This window comes from Barbatula barbatula (genome assembly GCF_947034865.1).
Source record: "Barbatula barbatula genome assembly, chromosome: 23".
NCBI lineage: Eukaryota > Metazoa > Chordata > Actinopteri > Cypriniformes > Nemacheilidae > Barbatula > Barbatula barbatula.
This window is the reverse complement of record NC_136786.1, coordinates 4,076,595-4,096,234: the sequence shown is the minus strand read 5'-3', so window position 1 is coordinate 4,096,234 and position 19,640 is coordinate 4,076,595. Positions and strand designations below refer to the sequence as shown.

The 19,640-nt window shown below is 45.2% G+C and overlaps 1 protein-coding gene across 2 annotated transcripts in view; it reads right to left on the bottom strand.

The window, feature by feature from the left end:
- Positions 1-19,430, bottom strand: part of LOC306912170 (ADP-ribosyl cyclase/cyclic ADP-ribose hydrolase 1-like) — a 41,289-nt gene extending 21,859 nt beyond the window's left edge. Inside the window, exons 1-4 of one of the 2 annotated variants that reach the window (XM_079488073.1) lie at positions 19,163-19,430; positions 3,473-3,602; positions 3,260-3,395; positions 3,049-3,131 (exon numbers count right to left, since the gene is read on the bottom strand). In XM_079488073.1, the coding sequence (XP_079344199.1) occupies positions 3,049-3,131; positions 3,260-3,395; positions 3,473-3,602; positions 19,163-19,365 (552 nt within the window). In that variant the 5' untranslated portion in view covers positions 19,366-19,430. The remainder of the gene's footprint in view (positions 1-3,048; positions 3,132-3,259; positions 3,396-3,472; positions 3,603-19,162) is intronic. The other variant, XM_079488074.1, reaches the window with a different exon arrangement.
- Between the last annotated feature and the right edge of the window lie 210 nt (positions 19,431-19,640).

Sequence of the window (19,640 nt, the reverse complement as noted above, 5' to 3'; positions counted from 1 at the left end):
CCAACTGTCAGTGTGGAATGTTGTAAAGTTGCTCGAACAAAATACGTGAGGATACCTAAAGATTGAGTGGGTTGAACTAACAAAGATTAGTCCTAAATCTACATCAAATAAAGGTTTACTTTAAAAGAGAAAAAACTGTAGCCAGATTCAGCAGGGCCAGATGGGAGAGCGAGGCCAGAATGCTTTGCTGCGCTTTTGTTTAAGAATCAACATGGTTAGGTTCTGTAAATTATGATGGCTCAAAGGGGATAAATGCCTTAGCTATCTTTACCTTTACCTATTATTTGAAGCCATTGTTGTTTAATATATTATTCAACTGCAACGAAATAATAACTCTGAGCAATTTAAGAGGTCAATAAAATTAATTACTCAATTGTATAAGCACTGTTTTTGTATTGCATGGTCAAACAAGTAAAGAGAATATGCTATCTGCACATCAGCAACTGGCAAAACATCATCTTTAGTGTAGAGAAACTTTATATTAGGACCAAGTTCTGGATCAATATTTCAGCCTCCCAGCTGAAGGGAATAATCTTGTAAAATGCTTACCGGTGAAATAAATGAGGCTAAGTGTTTTCCTGTTTTATTCCCCAATGGTTTTTCAACTTATTGTGACAAACAGGTAGAGGGGTCAACACTAGTTTGCAATATGAGTATGTAACATTAGATCATGAAAATTACATTTCATGAAGTGTGTTATGTTGCCCTGTTTGAAAGTAAGCAGTCTGCCAAGTTGTTAGTCCGAAGGTAAATGAATAACAAAGTTATTGGTTTGTAAAAAAGGGAATCGACTCCGAATCATGCAAACGAGACGTGACATAGTCCGAGTCTCTAACCGCGCGTATCTACGTCACTAGAGATAGTCCCCTCCTATGTTTTGCCGGGAGTCCTCCACCAAACACTGTCGATCGTTTGTGATGCGTGTGCATCATGTTTATAACCTGTGTTCTACTTTGTGAAACTACCAAAGGAAGAACTTCTGAGGAAACAATGGTTATAATTCATTTTTCAAATGACACCAAAGGAGTATAACCCCAGGGTTTTACTGTGCGCGCGTCATTTCGCTGAAGACTGCTTCAATAATTAGCTCCACCGAATCACAACCTGAAAGTGTGACTTTTTATTTTGGTCTTTACTTAAATAAATATTTGTGTACCTTATATCTGTGGTTAGCTAATGCATATAACACTAACGTTTACATGTACCGTTATTTCTGGGGTATTACGGTTTATCTAGCTATGAACTTATAATTTAAATGTTCAATCTATTAACTCTCAAAGTATTTAAAAACAAAACTGAGTAGAGTACTTTCTGTATTGTAATCAGGGGCGCAACTACCCAATTTTAGGGGGGTATGCAGAAACAGTTTTGGCGCCCCCCCCTGCTAAATAAAAAAGTGTGCCGGACATCATCATGTATGGGCTTGAAATAATAAAGGTTTATTTTAAAAGTATATCAGACAGCTACTGTAAACTGTATGAACACAAATATATAAAAATATATTCATGGAAATTTCTCTGCCATTTCTTTCTTTTTGCCGTATCTAAAACGTACCGATCCGTACCGAAACGTGACACAAGTGTATCGTTGTAACCGTTACACCCCCACCTTTTCCATATTAATAATATTAAGAAATTAATCTGTTGGTATCAAGTTGGTATCAAGCTCCCTCTACACTTCCACCTAATGTACCTGTTGCTTTCCCCTGTCTTTCCTGATCCACCATCCTCACACCTGAATAAAATGAACTCGCTGTTAAATATAGCAGCCTAAATTAAATCAGCCTATGGCATCAGATAAGACAACTATTATGCAGTAAGGTTGTGCTGCTGTTGAAATTACATTAACATTTGGAATTTTAAAAAGTACAAATATGACAGACACACACACATATACATACATATAGAAAAGTCATTACAGGGTCCCATCTCTCTCTCTTTAAAGGTCTGTGCCGATATATATACATACACACATACATACACATATAGCACAGATCTTTAAAGAGAGAGAAATGTAGATATCAGCAGCAACATTATTTTGCATTAAGTTAGCAAACACTTGCCAGTCAACATTTATATTTGCAAGCCTCCAAGTTTGGTAGCAAATCTATTCACGATTCCACGGTCGCTAGCTATCGTTAGTCTGTTAACATGGATATTGTATTTGCAACAATAGACGTCACATTTTAAATCCTACCTGTTACCTTTCACCATCCACGTATTGCTGTCGTCATCTCCTTTTTCCATCTTTCTATTTCTATTTTTAGACCCCGAAGGCTTTTTTGGTTTATCCATCTTTTTCAAATTCAAATTTCAACAACAACTCACTAACGTACTGCGTACTTAACGTAACTCACGGCACCCCACCCACTCGCGATATTACCCTTCTATGTCTAAATAAATTATGGAATCTTATGAGGGCACTGGTGCCGCCTAGCCTGTTAGTCCTCTTAAATGTATATAACTTTTTATATATACAATAACTTATAAAAAAATTATGAAAATGTATATAACTTTTATTATTTCAAATTTTTTAAACCCTCGCGTTGGCACCCCCCATGGTGCGGCGCCCCTATGCACCGCATATAGCGCATACCCACTTTTTGCGCCACTGATTGTAATCACATCTGAAGATACGAACACCATAGACTGTATGCCGTGACAACTAGTCCAAGTATAATACTGTTACTAGAGAAGTGTAAATGTCCTTTTTGCACCTATATAGATATAAAGGGGTGAAACTAATTATACGGATGAATCGCTGAACAAATCGTTTGAGAGTCAGTCAAGAAGTAAGGTAAGAATAACTGCCTATTATTACGACATAATAGTGTTTTTACACATTGTATGTACATAGACAGTCAATAAATCAAAGTAGGACCTTAAAATCCAATGTAAGGTACTCTTTTCTAATATAATTATTAACTAAGGACTGGCCCATCCCTATTGTGTGAGGAAATTCTGTGCAAAAAATAAACTTGGTTTTAATGTAATTTATAATTTCTCTTAAAAGATAACTGCAGTTACAGGCAAGTAAACATCTACTTACGTTCTTGGAAGCTCTACTCCAAAAAGAGCGGACTGGATTGTTGGCACATTCTGTCCAACCAGGACAACCTGTTGTGAATGTTTCTGGGAAAACAGTCCATTTATAACCTCAATGAATGGCTAATCAAATTATGTCTAAATGACAAAAGTAGATTTTGCATTGTCAATTTACAAAGAAATGTATGCATAACATTAACAGATAGAAGCGGTACCTTTACTTCCGTTACTGCTGCACCATTTAAGTTCATCAAACATAAAGCCCACCAACGTATCCTCCAAAGTTATCAAACAATCCCTGTTCTTTGTAAATGCATGGACCATGTCCTTTGTTCTGCTCCAGAATAGGTTCTGTACATAAATATAAAGAATGTCACCGCCATACGTAATTGTTTGTTCAGGTGTGTATTTAAATGTGCGTCACTCACTTTATTGCAAGGTATTTTTTGTTGAACTGAGTTTATGAAAGAATTGTAAGCTTCAGGAGGGACACTGCATGGATCCTTGCCTACATACGCTTGTTCAAATGCACTCCATATATCTTCACAGTCATTTCCACTGAAAAGAGCAAACACACCTGTTACTCAAGCATTTTTTGCCCTATTTAGAGATGTGAGGGAGTTTCATCAATTATAAAGCGCATACTTGTGCAGTCTTTATTATGTCATTTGAAATGTGTTTTTTTCCCACCACAACAAAATAATATTTTTTTGACAAAAAAAACAGTGACGGGTTGATCGGTCAACATAAATTCTAAATGTTTTCACTAGGTACTTGAACTACTTTCCAACAAACATTTGTGAATGTTGTTACATTTATTTATGGTTTGGTAAATCTTCATTTGCACATCATCACACGTGTGTTGATTGCTTTGAATTTGTGTGTGGTGTTTTTGAGACCTTTCTGCCACGGTGAGATTCTCACAAAACTTTTATTTGTTTTTTATTTGCCAAAAACTTTAAGCGTATATTACAACAATCAAAACACTACTTCCAGAAGTGACTCAAGAAGCTCAACGCTGTGCAGTAATGTGTACTGTGCTTGCATCAATCAGTTCAAAAACAGTGCGGGACGATTTCAGCAAGACCACACTTAACATGTAGTGCTGGTGGGCAGTTAGGCCAAAATTAATTTAATCACTGAATTTTTCGTGGATTTGGATGATTTCCCGGTTTTTCAAATGTGCAAAACAAATATCCAAAATATGAACAATACAAAACTTGTTTTGTGTTGTACTAATTAGGCATGTGTTGTGGGGAAATTTCTCGGCCTTTTATTTGAACAATAAGTACTATCAAAATTTGTATTATTGACCAAACGAATAGCATTATAGTTGTACCCAACAACACAAATAAATGTATTTATTAAGGTAGGTGGTTCTTCTCAATGCAGGAAAGGTTGTTTGTAGGTGACGTTCGTCACGTTACTGCGTTTGAGTAGCATGAAGTGCAGATGGCAGCCATGAAGTGTTTTCTACTCTACATAGGAATTTCACGAACTCAAAATGCCTCTTTTGCGTTGTTTATGGTTGCTCAAACCATGAAACCACAATGCGTTTTTATTGTGTGGCAAATTTGCTGTTCATAAGGTGGGAAAACAAGTATTGAAATACGCAGGAAAAAGTGGCTTGTAAACTTGTGTCTGCGTCAATTGCTTATTCCAAGGATGATATGAACCATCTTAGCTTGTTGTCCTCCATAGAATTTGAAAGAAACATTTGAGCAAGGCAGCTGAGAACATAAAACTTATGTGTTATCGTGTTGATATTTTATATCAGTGATAAAGAAATTTATTTAATTTGGTTTTCGTTGTTTAAGTCACGTTTTTATCCTTAAGGGTTCGTTCTGCATCATCTGCACTTTATTTACATGTATTTATTAAAACAATATCCAGATAATAACAGTCAATAACAGAACAAAAACAGACAACATTAAACAAAAAAAATCACAAAGGGGGAATCATGTAACTTAAACATATTGATAAATTATGAGAATTACATGACACTGAAAAAAGGAAAAGACAAAGATAATGTTTTTAAGGCCTTTTTGTTCTCAGACAACTTAATTGAAAAGAGGTATTTTTCAAGTTCTTTAAAAAATGTGAGAAAAAGAGGTTTCACATTTAAACATTAAGATTTATGAATATGAAACTTTGCTAGTAACAAGATCAGATTAATTACATAAAAATTACCTTTTTTAGATTGATTATAATCTACAAAGCCTAGGACCACATCCTTCCAATACAACACACATTCATTATAGATTTCAGACCTAATAAAATGTAAAACATCTTGCCATAACATTTTGGTAAATGGACAATACCAAAAAAGATGAACTACAGTTTCATCAGAGTTGTCACAGAAAGAACAACTGGAGGAAATATCCTTTTTGAATTTATTGAGATTTGCAGGGTAATTTATGAATTATTTTAAAAGAAATCTCTTTTAATTTATTGGTTAAAAAAAAGATGTGGAAGCATCCAAACTTTTTTCCAACAAATATTATCAACTGCATTTTTCCAGTAAGCAGTCACAGACGGTAAAGTAACAATATTTTGCTGAAAAAGTGAACGGACTGATCTATTGTTTATATATAGTTTCCTTCATTCATTTGTCTCTGTGTGTCATTGTGTCGAGTCAGAAGTTTGTTTATTTTGGAAAGTGTTTGTTTTCAGTTTTGTATTTTAGTTTTGGTTCGTGTTTTTCCCCCATCGTGGGTGTTTGTTTTGTGTTAATTAAAGATCCTGATAACCCTTTCAGTATTGACCAAACTCAGAGAGACTGGCGATAGAGATTGAGTTCCTCCCTAATAAAGCAAGAGAACCTGATGGGATTGAACCCATAACTTTTGAAAATTATTTGGGAGAAACAGGAAATTAAAAGTGACCTAAAAACTCCTTATATGAAAACAGAAAAAAAATATTAATTGACTAACCAACAAGATATTTTTATCAAACCAATTCTGAAAAAATATAGACTTATTCTTGTATAAAATATTACAGTTATTACAAATAAAATATCTATGAGGTGAAAAGTTGTGCTTGAATATCAAAGACCATGCCAAGAGAGATTTCCTGTGAAAAGCAGATAATATTTCTGGTAATTTTGTAGTTACATAACAGAAGAAAATCCAGACCACCAAGCTGAGAAAAAACATAATTAGGAATAAAGTTCCAAAAAGACACTGGGTTCTTTCTAAATCGTTTCAACGAATACATTTTAAATGTATAATTTAAAGTACTAAAATCCAAAATATTGCGACCACCCTTTTCACTGATATTCATTACAACAGATTTCTTTATACAATGGATTGAGTTTTTCCACAAAAATTTTAAGAGTATATGGTCAATAATTTTACCGGACTTTGACTCCAAATGCACAGATTGAGCAGCAAAAATAAGCCTTGAGAGACCTTCAGCCGTCGTAAGAAGCACCCTACCTCTCAAAGAGAGATCTCTTTGAAGCCACTGGTTAAGTCTCTTCTGAATTTGATCTGTAAGGGGTTGAAAATTAAAAATGCATCTTTCTTTTTGGTCCTTCACTATATAAACTCTTAACAAATCTTTACCTTCACAGCAATACCATAAATAAAGGAGTCATTGCAGTTTTTAATGGCCAAGAGCTCACATTTTTTAACATTTAACTGCAGGCCAGAAGCTTTGGAGAAAAACTCAATAACATTTATTGCCAAGGGGATCTGCATAGCATCCTTGAGAAAGAGGGTTGTGTCATCAGGAAGCTGACTGATAATCACCTCTCGTTCAGCTATAGTTACTCCTTTCAGATTGCTGGTTTTTATGTGAGCACAGAGAAGCTGAACAGCGAGAAGAAAAAGGTAAGGTGAAATGGGGCAGCCCTGCCTTATTCCCCTTAAAATTTCAAAACGGCGGGTTGCACCACGATTAAGAATAACTGAACTACTACCATTTTTGTATAAAGTTCTAAAGCACTACAGAAGAAATTACCAGAACCAAGACCACCATCTGCAATTCGCACTAACTCAAACGCAGTAACATGACGTCATGTGCAAACAACCTATCCTGCATTGAGAAGGACCGCCTACCTTATTAACATACGGACACAGAAATACGTCTCGGTTACGTATGTAACCTCCGTTCCCTGATGGAGGGAACGAGACGTCGTGTCGACAGAATGGGGTTTGATTTGAGAACCTATCATCTCTGACTGACTTGAAAAGGCCAATGAAAAATTGGTGAATTAAATTTGCATGCCAGTCTCCGCCCCGGACATCCGGGTATAAAAGGGAGCCGGCGTGCTGCATTCATTCACCTTTTGTGCTGAGGAGCCTGAGAATCGTGTCTCGACTGCTGCAGCGGGCGGCCAGGGTTGTGGCATGAAGGACACAACGTCTCGTTTCCTCCATCAGGGAACAGAGATTACATACGTAACCGAGACGTTCCCTTTCTGTCAGTCTCTCGACGTTGTGTCAACAGAATGGGGTTCCTAGGAAAACGCCACAGCGCTGTGCCGCGTCACAATCTCCTGTGAAGCGGAGCTGACTGGCATGGGCATGTCAGACGTGAGCGCTAGCGTAAATTGTTACCTTCCAGCGGAAAGGTAGGGGTCCAGAGCTTTTTAGAAAGACGGGAGCCCCTTCCACTGGCCGTCACAGACGGAGGCCTAGTTTCTCTTATGGCGAGAATCGGTCCGGTCCGGTACCTTAAGGGCCACAGGAAAGCGCTATTCCCCCCTTAGGGAACGCCCTACGGAGACCACTTCCTACCGCAGGAAGTGATTTAGTGGAGATCCATACACGATCTCGCTGAATAGGGGAAAGCATGTGGGAAAACATGCAGACACGAGAGTGTGTCGCGAGCAGGTGAAAGTACACCTGGGAGAGTTCATGGGCCATCGTGTGAGAGCCACTCATGAGTATACATCAGACGGAAACGCCCTGTCGGGGGGTTACTACGTGTGGAGCACTAAGCTGTCAGTTCAAAAGCTGCTCCGCACAGCCCGCCACCAAGGAGTGCTTAGTGATGGATGGAATGTCTACTCTTCGCCCAAATGGGGGAAGAGGAGAGGCTAAATAGTGCACTGCCCTATTTTTTGCAGGAGTACGAATCACCGGCTACAGGGCTTACCTGGTGGTATCCTGTATGACTCGGGCTGATACCGGTTCCACGCGGAGGCTGTAGAACCTCGCGAAGGTATTGGGTTGTATATACAACCCGCAGCTCTACATATGTCTGCCAGAGAGGCGCCCTGAGCCAGTGCCCACGAGGAGGCCACACCCCTGGGGGAGAGCGCTGTCACTGCGAGAGGGCACGGGAGATCTTGGGATCGGTAAGCCGTGGCGACGGCGTCCACGATCGAGTGCGCCAACCTCTGTTTGGAGACAGCCCTCCCCTTGTGCTGACCTCCAAAACAGACAAAGAGCTGCTCAGAGCTCCTGAAGCTCTGCGTTTGGTGTAAGTAAAGGCGCAACGCACGTATTGCACGTACAACACGGAGGGGGTTGGGTCTTTCTCCCCAGTGGGGAGCGCCTGCAGGTTCACCACCTGGTCCCGAAAAGGAGTGGTGGGAACTTTGGGCATGTAGCCGGGCCGGGGTCTCAGGAAAACTTGAGATTGACCGGGTCCGAACTCTAGGCAATGCGTGGCCACGGCGCACGCTTGTAGGTCCCCTACCCTCTTGATGGAAGCGAGTGCCACTAGGAGAACCGTGTTCATCGATAGATGAGAAAGAGCAGCATTTACGATGGGGCTCGAAGGGGGGCCTCTGGAGACCCACCTGGACCACATTGAGGTCCCAAGAGGGTACGGAGCGCGGGTGAGGTTGATTCAACCTTCTCACGCCCCTTAGGAACCTAATGACCAGGTCGTGTTGTCCCAGAAACTTCTCACTGACTGGTTCGTGATGAGCGGCAATGGCGGCTACATACACTTTCAGCGTGGAAGGCGAGAGATTGTTCTCGAGTCTCGTTTGCAAAAAGTACAAGACACGCTCCCGATCGAGCATCTCCGTGGGTCTTCTCCCCGAGAAGAACACCAGGATGAGAAGAGGCACCACTTAAAGACGTATAGCCGCCTCGTGGCCGGGGCCCTAGCCTGAATGATGGTCTCCACCACCGCTGGGGGTAGACCACTCTGGATCTCCTCGTCCCGTCCAGGAGCAAGACATGGAGGTTCCAGAGGTCTGGTCTGAGATGCCACAACGTGCCCTTCCCCTCGAAAGAAGGTCCTTCGTCAGGGGAATCGGCCAGGGGTATTTGTCGTCAGAAGTAAGTTCGGTTGGGCCAATAAGGCGTAACTAGTAACACTTGATGCTCTTCTTCCCTGACCTTGCACAAGACCTTTGACTCCAAATGCACAGATTGAGCAGCAAAAATAAGCCTTGAGAGACCTTCAGCCGTCGTAAGAAGCACCCTACCTCTCAAAGAGAGATGTCTTTGAAGCCACTGGTTAAGTCTCTTCTGAATTTGATCTGTAAGGGGTTGAAAATTAAAAATGCATCTTTCTTTTTGGTCCTTCACTATATAAACTCCTAAATAACAAATCTTTACCTTCACAGCAATACCATAAATAAAGGAGTCATTGCAGTTTTTAATGGCCAAGAGCTCACATTTTTTAACATTTAACTGCAGGCCAGAAGCTTTGGAGAAAAACTCAATAACATTTATTGCCAAGGGGATCTGCATAGCATCCTTGAGAAAGAGGGTTGTGTCATCAGGAAGCTGACTGATAATCACCTCTCGTTCAGCTATAGTTACTCCTTTCAGATTGCTGGTTTTTATGTGAGCACAGAGAAGCTGAACAGCGAGAAGAAAAAGGTAAGGTGAAATGGGGCAGCCCTGCCTTATTCCCCTTAAATTTTCAAAACGGCGGGTTGCACCACGATTAAGAATAACTGAACTACTACCATTTTTGTATAAAGTTCTAAAGCACTACAGAAGAAATTACCAGAACCAAGACCACCATCTGCAATTCGCACTAACTCAAACGCAGTAACATGACGTCATGTGCAAACAACCTATCCTGCATTGAGAAGGACCGCCTACCTTATTAACATACGGACACAGAAATACGTCTCGGTTACGTATGTAACCTCCGTTCCCTGATGGAGGGAACGAGACGTCGTGTCGACAGAATGGGGTTTGATTTGAGAACCTATCATCTCTGACTGACTTGAAAAGGCCAATGAAAAATTGGTGAATTAAATTTGCATGCCAGTCTCCGCCCCGGACATCCGGGTATAAAAGGGAGCCGGCGTGCTGCATTCATTCACCTTTTGTGCTGAGGAGCCTGAGAATCGTGTCTCGACTGCTGCAGCGGGCGGCCAGGGTTGTGGCATGAAGGACACAACGTCTCGTTTCCTCCATCAGGGAACAGAGATTACATACGTAACCGAGACGTTCCCTTTCTGTCAGTCTCTCGACGTTGTGTCAACAGAATGGGGTTCCTAGGAAAACGCCACAGCGCTGTGCCGCGTCACAATCTCCTGTGAAGCGGAGCTGACTGGCATGGGCATGTCAGACGTGAGCGCTAGCGTAAATTGTTACCTTCCAGCGGAAAGGTAGGGGTCCAGAGCTTTTTAGAAAGACGGGAGCCCCTTCCACCGGCCGTCACAGACGGAGGCCTAGTTTCTCTTATGGCGAGAATCGGTCCGGTCCGGTACCTTAAGGGCCACAGGAAAGCGCTATTCCCCCCTTAGGGAACGCCCTACGGAGACCACTTCCTACCGCAGGAAGTGATTTAGTGGAGATCCATACACGATCTCGCTGAATAGGGGAAAGCACGTGGGAAAACATGCAGACACGAGAGTGTGTCGCGAGCAGGTGAAAGTACACCTGGGAGAGTTCATGGGCCATCGTGTGAGAGCCACTCATGAGTATACATCAGACGGAAACGCCCTGTCGGGGGGTTACTACGTGTGGAGCACTAAGCTGTCAGTTCAAAAGCTGCTCCGCACAGCCCGCCACCAAGGAGTGCTTAGTGATGGATGGAATGTCTACTCTTCGCCCAAATGGGGGAAGAGGAGAGGCTAAATAGTGCACTGCCCTATTTTTTGCAGGAGTACGAATCACCGGCTACAGGGCTTACCTGGTGGTATCCTGTATGACTCGGGCTGATACCGGTTCCACGCGGAGGCTGTAGAACCTCGCGAAGGTATTGGGTTGTATATACAACCCGCAGCTCTACATATGTCTGCCAGAGAGGCGCCCTGAGCCAGTGCCCACGAGGAGGCCACACCCCTGGGGGAGAGCGCTGTCACTGCGAGAGGGCACGGGAGATCTTGGGATCGGTAAGCCGTGGCGACGGCGTCCACGATCGAGTGCGCCAACCTCTGTTTGGAGACAGCCCTCCCCTTGTGCTGACCTCCAAAACAGACAAAGAGCTGCTCAGAGCTCCTGAAGCTCTGCGTTTGGTGTAAGTAAAGGCGCAACGCACGTATTGCACGTACAACACGGAGGGGGTTGGGTCTTTCTCCCCAGTGGGGAGCGCCTGCAGGTTCACCACCTGGTCCCGAAAAGGAGTGGTGGGAACTTTGGGCATGTAGCCGGGCCGGGGTCTCAGGAAAACTTGAGATTGACCGGGTCCGAACTCTAGGCAATGCGTGGCCACGGCGCACGCTTGTAGGTCCCCTACCCTCTTGATGGAAGCGAGTGCCACTAGGAGAACCGTGTTCATCGATAGATGAGAAAGAGCAGCATTTACGATGGGGCTCGAAGGGGGGCCTCTGGAGACCCACCTGGACCACATTGAGGTCCCAAGAGGGTACGGTGCGGGTGAGGTTGATTCAACCTTCTCACGCCCCTTAGGAACCTAATGACCAGGTCGTGTTGTCCCAGAAACTTCTCACTGACTGGTTCGTGATGAGCGGCAATGGCGGCTACATACACTTTCAGCGTGGAAGGCGAGAGATTGTTCTCGAGTCTCGTTTGCAAAAAGTACAAGACACGCTCCCGATCGAGCATCTCCGTGGGTCTTCTCCCCGAGAAGAACACCAGGATGAGAAGAGGCACCACTTAAAGACGTATAGCCGCCTCGTGGCCGGGGCCCTAGCCTGAATGATGGTCTCCACCACCGCTGGGGGTAGACCACTCTGGATCTCCTCGTCCCGTCCAGGAGCAAGACATGGAGGTTCCAGAGGTCTGGTCTGAGATGCCACAACGTGCCCTTCCCCTCGAAAGAAGGTCCTTCGTCAGGGGAATCGGCCAGGGGTATTTGTCGTCAGAAGTAAGTTCGGTTGGGCCAATAAGGCGTAACTAGTAACACTTGATGCTCTTCTTCCCTGACCTTGAACAAGACCTTTGACTCCAAATGCACAGATTGAGCAGCAAAAATAAGCCTTGAGAGACCTTCAGCCGTCGTAAGAAGCACCCTACCTCTCAAAGAGAGATGTCTTTGAAGCCACTGGTTAAGTCTCTTCTGAATTTGATCTGTAAGGGGTTGAAAATTAAAAATGCATCTTTCTTTTTGGTCCTTCACTATATAAACTCCTAAATAACAAATCTTTACCTTCACAGCAATACCATAAATAAAGGAGTCATTGCAGTTTTTAATGGCCAAGAGCTCACATTTTTTAACATTTAACTGCAGGCCAGAAGCTTTGGAGAAAAACTCAATAACATTTATTGCCAAGGGGATCTGCATAGCATCCTTGAGAAAGAGGGTTGTGTCATCAGGAAGCTGACTGATAATCACCTCTCGTTCAGCTATAGTTACTCCTTTCAGATTGCTGGTTTTTATGTGAGCACAGAGAAGCTGAACAGCGAGAAGAAAAAGGTAAGGTGAAATGGGGCAGCCCTGCCTTATTCCCCTTAAATTTTCAAAACGGCGGGTTGCACCACGATTAAGAATAACTGAACTACTACCATTTTTGTATAAAGTTCTAAAGCACTACAGAAGAAATTACCAGAACCAAGACCACCATCTGCAATTCGCACTAACTCAAACGCAGTAACATGACGTCATGTGCAAACAACCTATCCTGCATTGAGAAGGACCGCCTACCTTATTAACATACGGACACAGAAATACGTCTCGGTTACGTATGTAACCTCCGTTCCCTGATGGAGGGAACGAGACGTCGTGTCGACAGAATGGGGTTTGATTTGAGAACCTATCATCTCTGACTGACTTGAAAAGGCCAATGAAAAATTGGTGAATTAAATTTGCATGCCAGTCTCCGCCCCGGACATCCGGGTATAAAAGGGAGCCGGCGTGCTGCATTCATTCACCTTTTGTGCTGAGGAGCCTGAGAATCGTGTCTCGACTGCTGCAGCGGGCGGCCAGGGTTGTGGCATGAAGGACACAACGTCTCGTTTCCTCCATCAGGGAACAGAGATTCCATACGTAACCGAGACGTTCCCTTTCTGTCAGTCTCTCGACGTTGTGTCAACAGAACGGGGTTCCTAGGAAAACGCCACAGCGCTGTGCCGCGTCACAATCTCCTGTGAAGCGAAGCTGACTGGCATGGGCATGTCAGACGTGAGCGCTAGCGTAAATTGTTACCTTCAGGCGGAAAGGTAGGGGTCCAGAGCTTTTTAGAAAGACGGGAGCCCCTTCCACCGGCCGTCACAGACGGAGGCCTAGTTTCTCTTATGGCGAGACTCGGTCCAGTCCGGTACCTTAAGGGCCACAGGAAAGCGCTATTCCCCCCTTAGGGAACGCCCTACGGAGACCACTTCCTACCGCAGGAAGTGATTTAGTGGAGATCCATACACGATCTCGCTGAATAGGGGAAAGCACGTGGGAAAACATGCAGACACGAGAGTGTGTCGCGAGCAGGTGAAAGTACACCTGGGAGAGTTCATGGGCCATCGTGTGAGAGCCACTCATGAGTATACATCAGACGGAAACGCCCTGTCGGGGGGTTACTACGTGTGGAGCACTAAGCTGTCAGTTCAAAAGCTGCTCCGCCCAGCCCGCCACCAAGGAGTGCTTAGTGATGGATGGAATGTCTACTCTTCGCCCAAATGGGGGAAGAGGAGAGGCTAAATAGTGCACTGCCCTATTTTTTGCAGGAGTACGAATCACCGGCTACAGGGCTTACCTGGTGGTATCCTGTATGACTCGGGCTGATACCGGTTCCACGCGGAGGCTGTAGAACCTCGCGAAGGTATTGGGTTGTATATACAACCCGCAGCTCTACATATGTCTGCCAGAGAGGCGCCCTGAGCCAGTGCCCACGAGGAGGCCACACCCCTGGGGGAGAGCGATGTCACTGCGAGAGGGCACGGGAGATCTTGGGATCGGTAAGCCGTGGCGACGGCGTCCACGATCGAGTGCGCCAACCTCTGTTTGGAGACAGCCCTCACCTTGTGCTGACCTCCAAAACAGACAAAGAGCTGCTCAGAGCTCCTGAAGCTCTGCGTGTGGTGTAAGTAAAGGCGCAACGCACGTATTGCACGTACAACACGGAGGGGGTTGGGTCTTTCTCCCCAGTGGGGAGCGCCTGCAGGTTCACCACCTGGTCCCGAAAAGGAGTGGTGGGAACTTTGGGCATGTAGCCGGGCCGGGGTCTCAGGAAAACTTGAGATTGACCGGGTCCGAACTCTAGGCAATGCGTGGCCACGGCGCACGCTTGTAGGTCCCCTACCCTCTTGATGGAAGCGAGTGCCACTAGGAGAACCGTGTTCATCGATAGATGAGAAAGAGCAGCATTTACGATGGGGCTCGAAGGGGGGCCTCTGGAGACCCACCTGGACCACATTGAGGTCCCAAGAGGGTACGGAGCGCGGGTGAGGTTGATTCAACCTTCTCACGCCCCTTAGGAACCTAATGACCAGGTCGTGTTGTCCCAGAAACTTCTCACTGACTGGTTCGTGATGAGCGGCAATGGCGGCTACATACACTTTCAGCGTGGAAGACGAGAGATTGTTCTCGAGTCTCGTTTGCAAAAAGTACAAGACACGCTCCCGATCGAGCATCTCCGTGGGTCTTCTCCCCGAGAAGAACACCAGGATGAGAAGAGGCACCACTTAAAGACGTATAGCCGCCTCGTGGCCGGGGCCCTAGCCTGAATGATGGTCTCCACCACCGCTGGGGGTAGACCACTCTGGATCTCCTCGTCCCGTCCAGGAGCAAGACATGGAGGTTCCAGAGGTCTGGTCTGAGATGCCACAACGTGCCCTTCCCCTCGAAAGAAGGTCCTTCGTCAGGGGAATCGGCCAGGGGTATTTGTCGTCAGAAGTAAGTTCGGTTGGGCCAATAAGGCGTAACTAGTAACACTTGATGCTCTTCTTCCCTGACCTTGCACAAGACCTGTGCAATGAGGCTCACTGGGGGGAAGGCGTACTTTTCCCGCGGCCAGCTGTGCACCAAGCCAGCCGTGCCAAGTACCAAAGCGGGCAATGGGTGGTGTCCAGGGAGTCGTACAGGTCCACCTGTGCCTGACCGACTGCACCCAAATGAGCTGAACTGCGCAGGGGTGGAGCCGCCACTCTCTGTGGGGCGTCGACTGACGAGAGAGCGTGTCGGCTATCTGGTTCAGGTTGCCCGGGATGTGTGTGACTAACAGAGACTTTGTCACCGGCTGTTGATAACTGCCGCGAGCGTATACCGCCCTGACGGTTGATATACGCCAAGACAGTCATGCTGACCTCCTCAGTGCAAGTAGCACCGCCAACAACTCTAGGCGATTGATATGCCAACGCAGGCAAGGGCCCGTCCACAGACCCGACACTGCTTGCCCGTTGCTCACAGCATCCCAACCCTGTAGGGAGGCGTCCGTCATCACCACGACGCGCATAGATACCTGCCCAAGAGGGACCCCTGTCCGTAAAAACGTCATCAAAGACCACAGGGTTAGGGTGCGCCGGCAGAAGGGCGTGATGGCGACGCACCTGCTGCCTGTCTGCTACGCACTCCAGGGAACTCGGCTCTGTAGCCAGTGCTGTAGCGGTCTCATATGCATCAACCCGAGTGGGACCACCCCCGCCGAGGATGCCATGTGTCCCAGTTTCAGGGGGACTGCTGGCTGCTGCGTGATGTTCTTCAGGCAGCTCAGCACCGACTGGGCTCGGTAGTAAGGCATGCTGTCATGGAAACAGAGTTGAGTTCCATTTTGAGAAAGAGGAAGCTATGCACGGGGGAGAGCTTGCTGTTCTCTCGGTTGACCTGCAACCCCAGACGGTCTAGATGCCGGAGCACCAGGTCCCTGTGTGTACACAACAGATCTCACGAGTGTGCCAAGATGAGCCAGTCGTCGAGGTAGTTGAGTATGCGAATGCCCTACTCCCTGAGGGGAGTGTGGGCGGCCTCCACGAGGATGCGGTACTGATATGCCCATGACAAGGGAGGATCGACACATGAAAAGTACGCGTCCTTCAGGTCGATCGCCATGTACCAATCCTGATGCCTGACGGACGTCAGGATGCTCCACTGCGTTAACATCCTGAACAGTGGCTTGTGTAGGTGCTTGTTCAAGGTACGCAGGTCCAAGATGGGGCGCAGCTCCCCGCTCTTCTTGGGGACGATGAAGTACGGGCTGTACCCGAAACCCGGAGCATTTCTCGGCCAGAGGTACAAGCTTGATCGCGCCCTTCGCCAGAAGGGTAGCGACCTCGGCCCGAAGCACAGGAGCATTGACGCCTCTGACTGAGGTGAAGAGGATGCCCCGAAACTTGAGTGGGCGCTTGGCAAACTGAATCACGGAGGGTGGTTCGATGGCTGGCAGTGGGGGGGGACCCCGGGGAGGAGAGCGGCTCTGCCTGGATGCCTGCCTGGCGATACTGCAGCTCACCGCACCGTCTGCCTGAGAAGAAGTGGTGGCTGAGATACACACGACCCTGTGCCTCGCCGAGACACAACGCGGGGTTGCCAAGCACCGTCCTGTGGAGGGTGAGAGCGGCTGTGAGAAAGGCCCAGGGAGAGTGGCTCTGTTTGTGAAAATGTGGGCACCCTGGTGTTGCTGGGACAGGGCGGAGTTCCTGCATAAGCCCCGGGTCGGTCTTCCCCTCCTGCAACTCTTTCAATGCCTTGGCCTGGTGGACCTGCAGGATGGCCATAGCGTGAAGAGCAGAGGCAGCATTGTAAGCTTTCGACACCAGCGATGCCGAAAACGTACAAGCCTTGGAAGGGAGCCTTGGTCGATCTCTCCAGGTGGCAGCCGTCTGCGGGTACAAGTGCACCGCGACCGAACGTTCCACCTGGGGCATATCGACATAGCCCTTAGCTGCCCCGTCGTCAAGGGAAGGGCGACCAAGTTAGTCTGACGTGCACGCACCGAGAAGGTCCGACTAAGCTCCTCATGCACTTCTGGGAAAAATGGCACCGGGGCCGGCCGCGACTCAGAGAAACCACATATCCAACCGCAAGGGTTTGCATGACTGTGGTGCAAGGCGGAATACTGCCTTTTACGGAATGGCCAGACGAGCGAAGCGGGGCCTGAACGGTCCGCAAGCAGGTGGCTGACGGATTGAGGTTTACGGTAATCCCCATATCACCCTCGATGCTCGCCGAGGCGGACGGCAGGGCTGACGCCGCTGCTGCCACAGGACGGGAAGCAGTCGAAGTGGTGGCTGCTTCTCGAAAGAACACAGCCACTCATGACCGCAACGTCTGGATCATCATTCGCCCGGAGTGGAGGCATGACGTATCCACAAACGCTGCCTCAGCGTGGAGACCCAGACACCTGAGGCAGACGTCGTATGAGCGCGTTGCACCCACGAGCACAGCGGGACATGCCGCGCTGAATGGAAATTGCTCTTTTAGAAGAGAGAACTTCTCCCTTATTGCCGAGACGCCCAGGGGAAGTCACTGGAGAAGGGACAGTCCACTGCACCACGTCGTAAACCAGCAATAGGAATGCGAATGCGAAGTCGTCAGCATCAGGATGCGAAGGCTCTGAAGAACAAAAGGAGAATGAATGCAGCAAATTTCCTTCGCCAATTTTTCATTGGCCTTTTCAAGTCAGTCAGAGAGGATAGGTTCTCAAGTCAAACCCCATTCCGTCGAAACAACGTCCAGAGACAGACAGAAAGGGAACAGGAATAAATAAATGTATAAATGTATAAATAAATAAATGTGTAAATGCAAAAAGAAATAAATATAATATCACAAAAACAGATTAAATTATTTGCGCATTTATGTATTCTTTTACTTATTTATTTAATTATGTATACATTTGTGCATGTATTTATCTATTTATTTATTTATGATTTTATATATATATATATATATATATATATATATATATATATATAAAGAATATATCTGCGTTTAAGCATGTATTTATTTATTTCTGCATTAAAGCATGTATTTATTTCTTCATTAATTCATTTATATTTATTTCTTCATGTATTTTGTTATTCATTCATTTATTTATACTTAACTATAACACTGGTGGGCTCATGATTTAATCTTGAGATATAACAAATTGGTAGGTCGCACATGAGGGAGTACTTGTAAAAATGCTGGCGTTGTCTCAAAATGTAACCATTTTGTCGCAGTATGGAGCCCTGAAGACATATCAAACTGTGTGCGTTTTAAATTAATTAAACTTAATTCAAACTGGTCAAAATAAGTGCAATATCTTCCTCTAGAGGGCGGTAAACCACAAAATCTTTGCCAGCTTGTTCTTATTTTTCCCATTTAAATAGCTTATCCTGTGGTATAGTATTGTAAATAAACCAACATCAAAATGTTCTCCTTTGACCCAATAATAAAACACACCCATTAGATTTAAACATGTATATAAAAATGAAGCATTTAGATGAAATAACTGTACTCTTCGTTTTTTTGCTTTGCAGACGGTCCCTATCATAATACGTTACATTATATGGTCTTTCAGTTACTATACCTTAAGGCAGAATAAAACAAATAAAAAGCAGTGTATTCTCTTGTACGTTTGAAAACAATTCGAACCCAGCATGTCTCTAAATCGCAAGAACTATAGATTTTTCCCCAGGCTGAATCTCTGACAAATGTCAAACTTCGAATCAACTTTCGGTAGACTTTTTTGACTTAATACTGTTTTGACTTAAGACACAAAACTTTATAAAGTATTCTGATCTGCGGTCGTACATATTTCAATACCTCTGGATTTTTAAATGTTAAACGTGCTGTGATGTCTTTAACAGAATCGAGTACAGAAATGACTGTAGGCCTATAATATTTGGTTTGAAGATTATAAATATAGATAAATTGCTCACCTCGACGTGGATGTTTCGGTGTCCACATAGCTCTGGCATCTGCTCATGACAGTTTCCTTCAGGCCATGTTCTGGTTTAATCGTAAAAATTAAGACAACCACAAAAACAATTGCAAACGCGACAATCGTAACTGTACCGGCTATCAGATAAAGATTCCTTTTTGATTTTCCATGTGAAGTATTTACACCTGCTTCATATTCCATGTTTTACCAGCGCGTCTGCAGTAACATTAGCTTCTGTTGAGCGCAAGTGACGTCATTTAAAAGTCGCCAAGGGTATACAGCACAAAGTTTAAAGAGCATGTGCAAAGAGCGTTTTAGCTTGGCAAGCCTATGAATTTCGTCACATTTCATAAAATGGTAATCAGTGTTTATCTTGTTATTTTTCCTTTATTCATAACGCTGGGTTACAAAAAAACGTTATTTACATCTAGGCTATTTCAGTGTGTTATTGTTTATCATTAACAAAATAGGTTGAT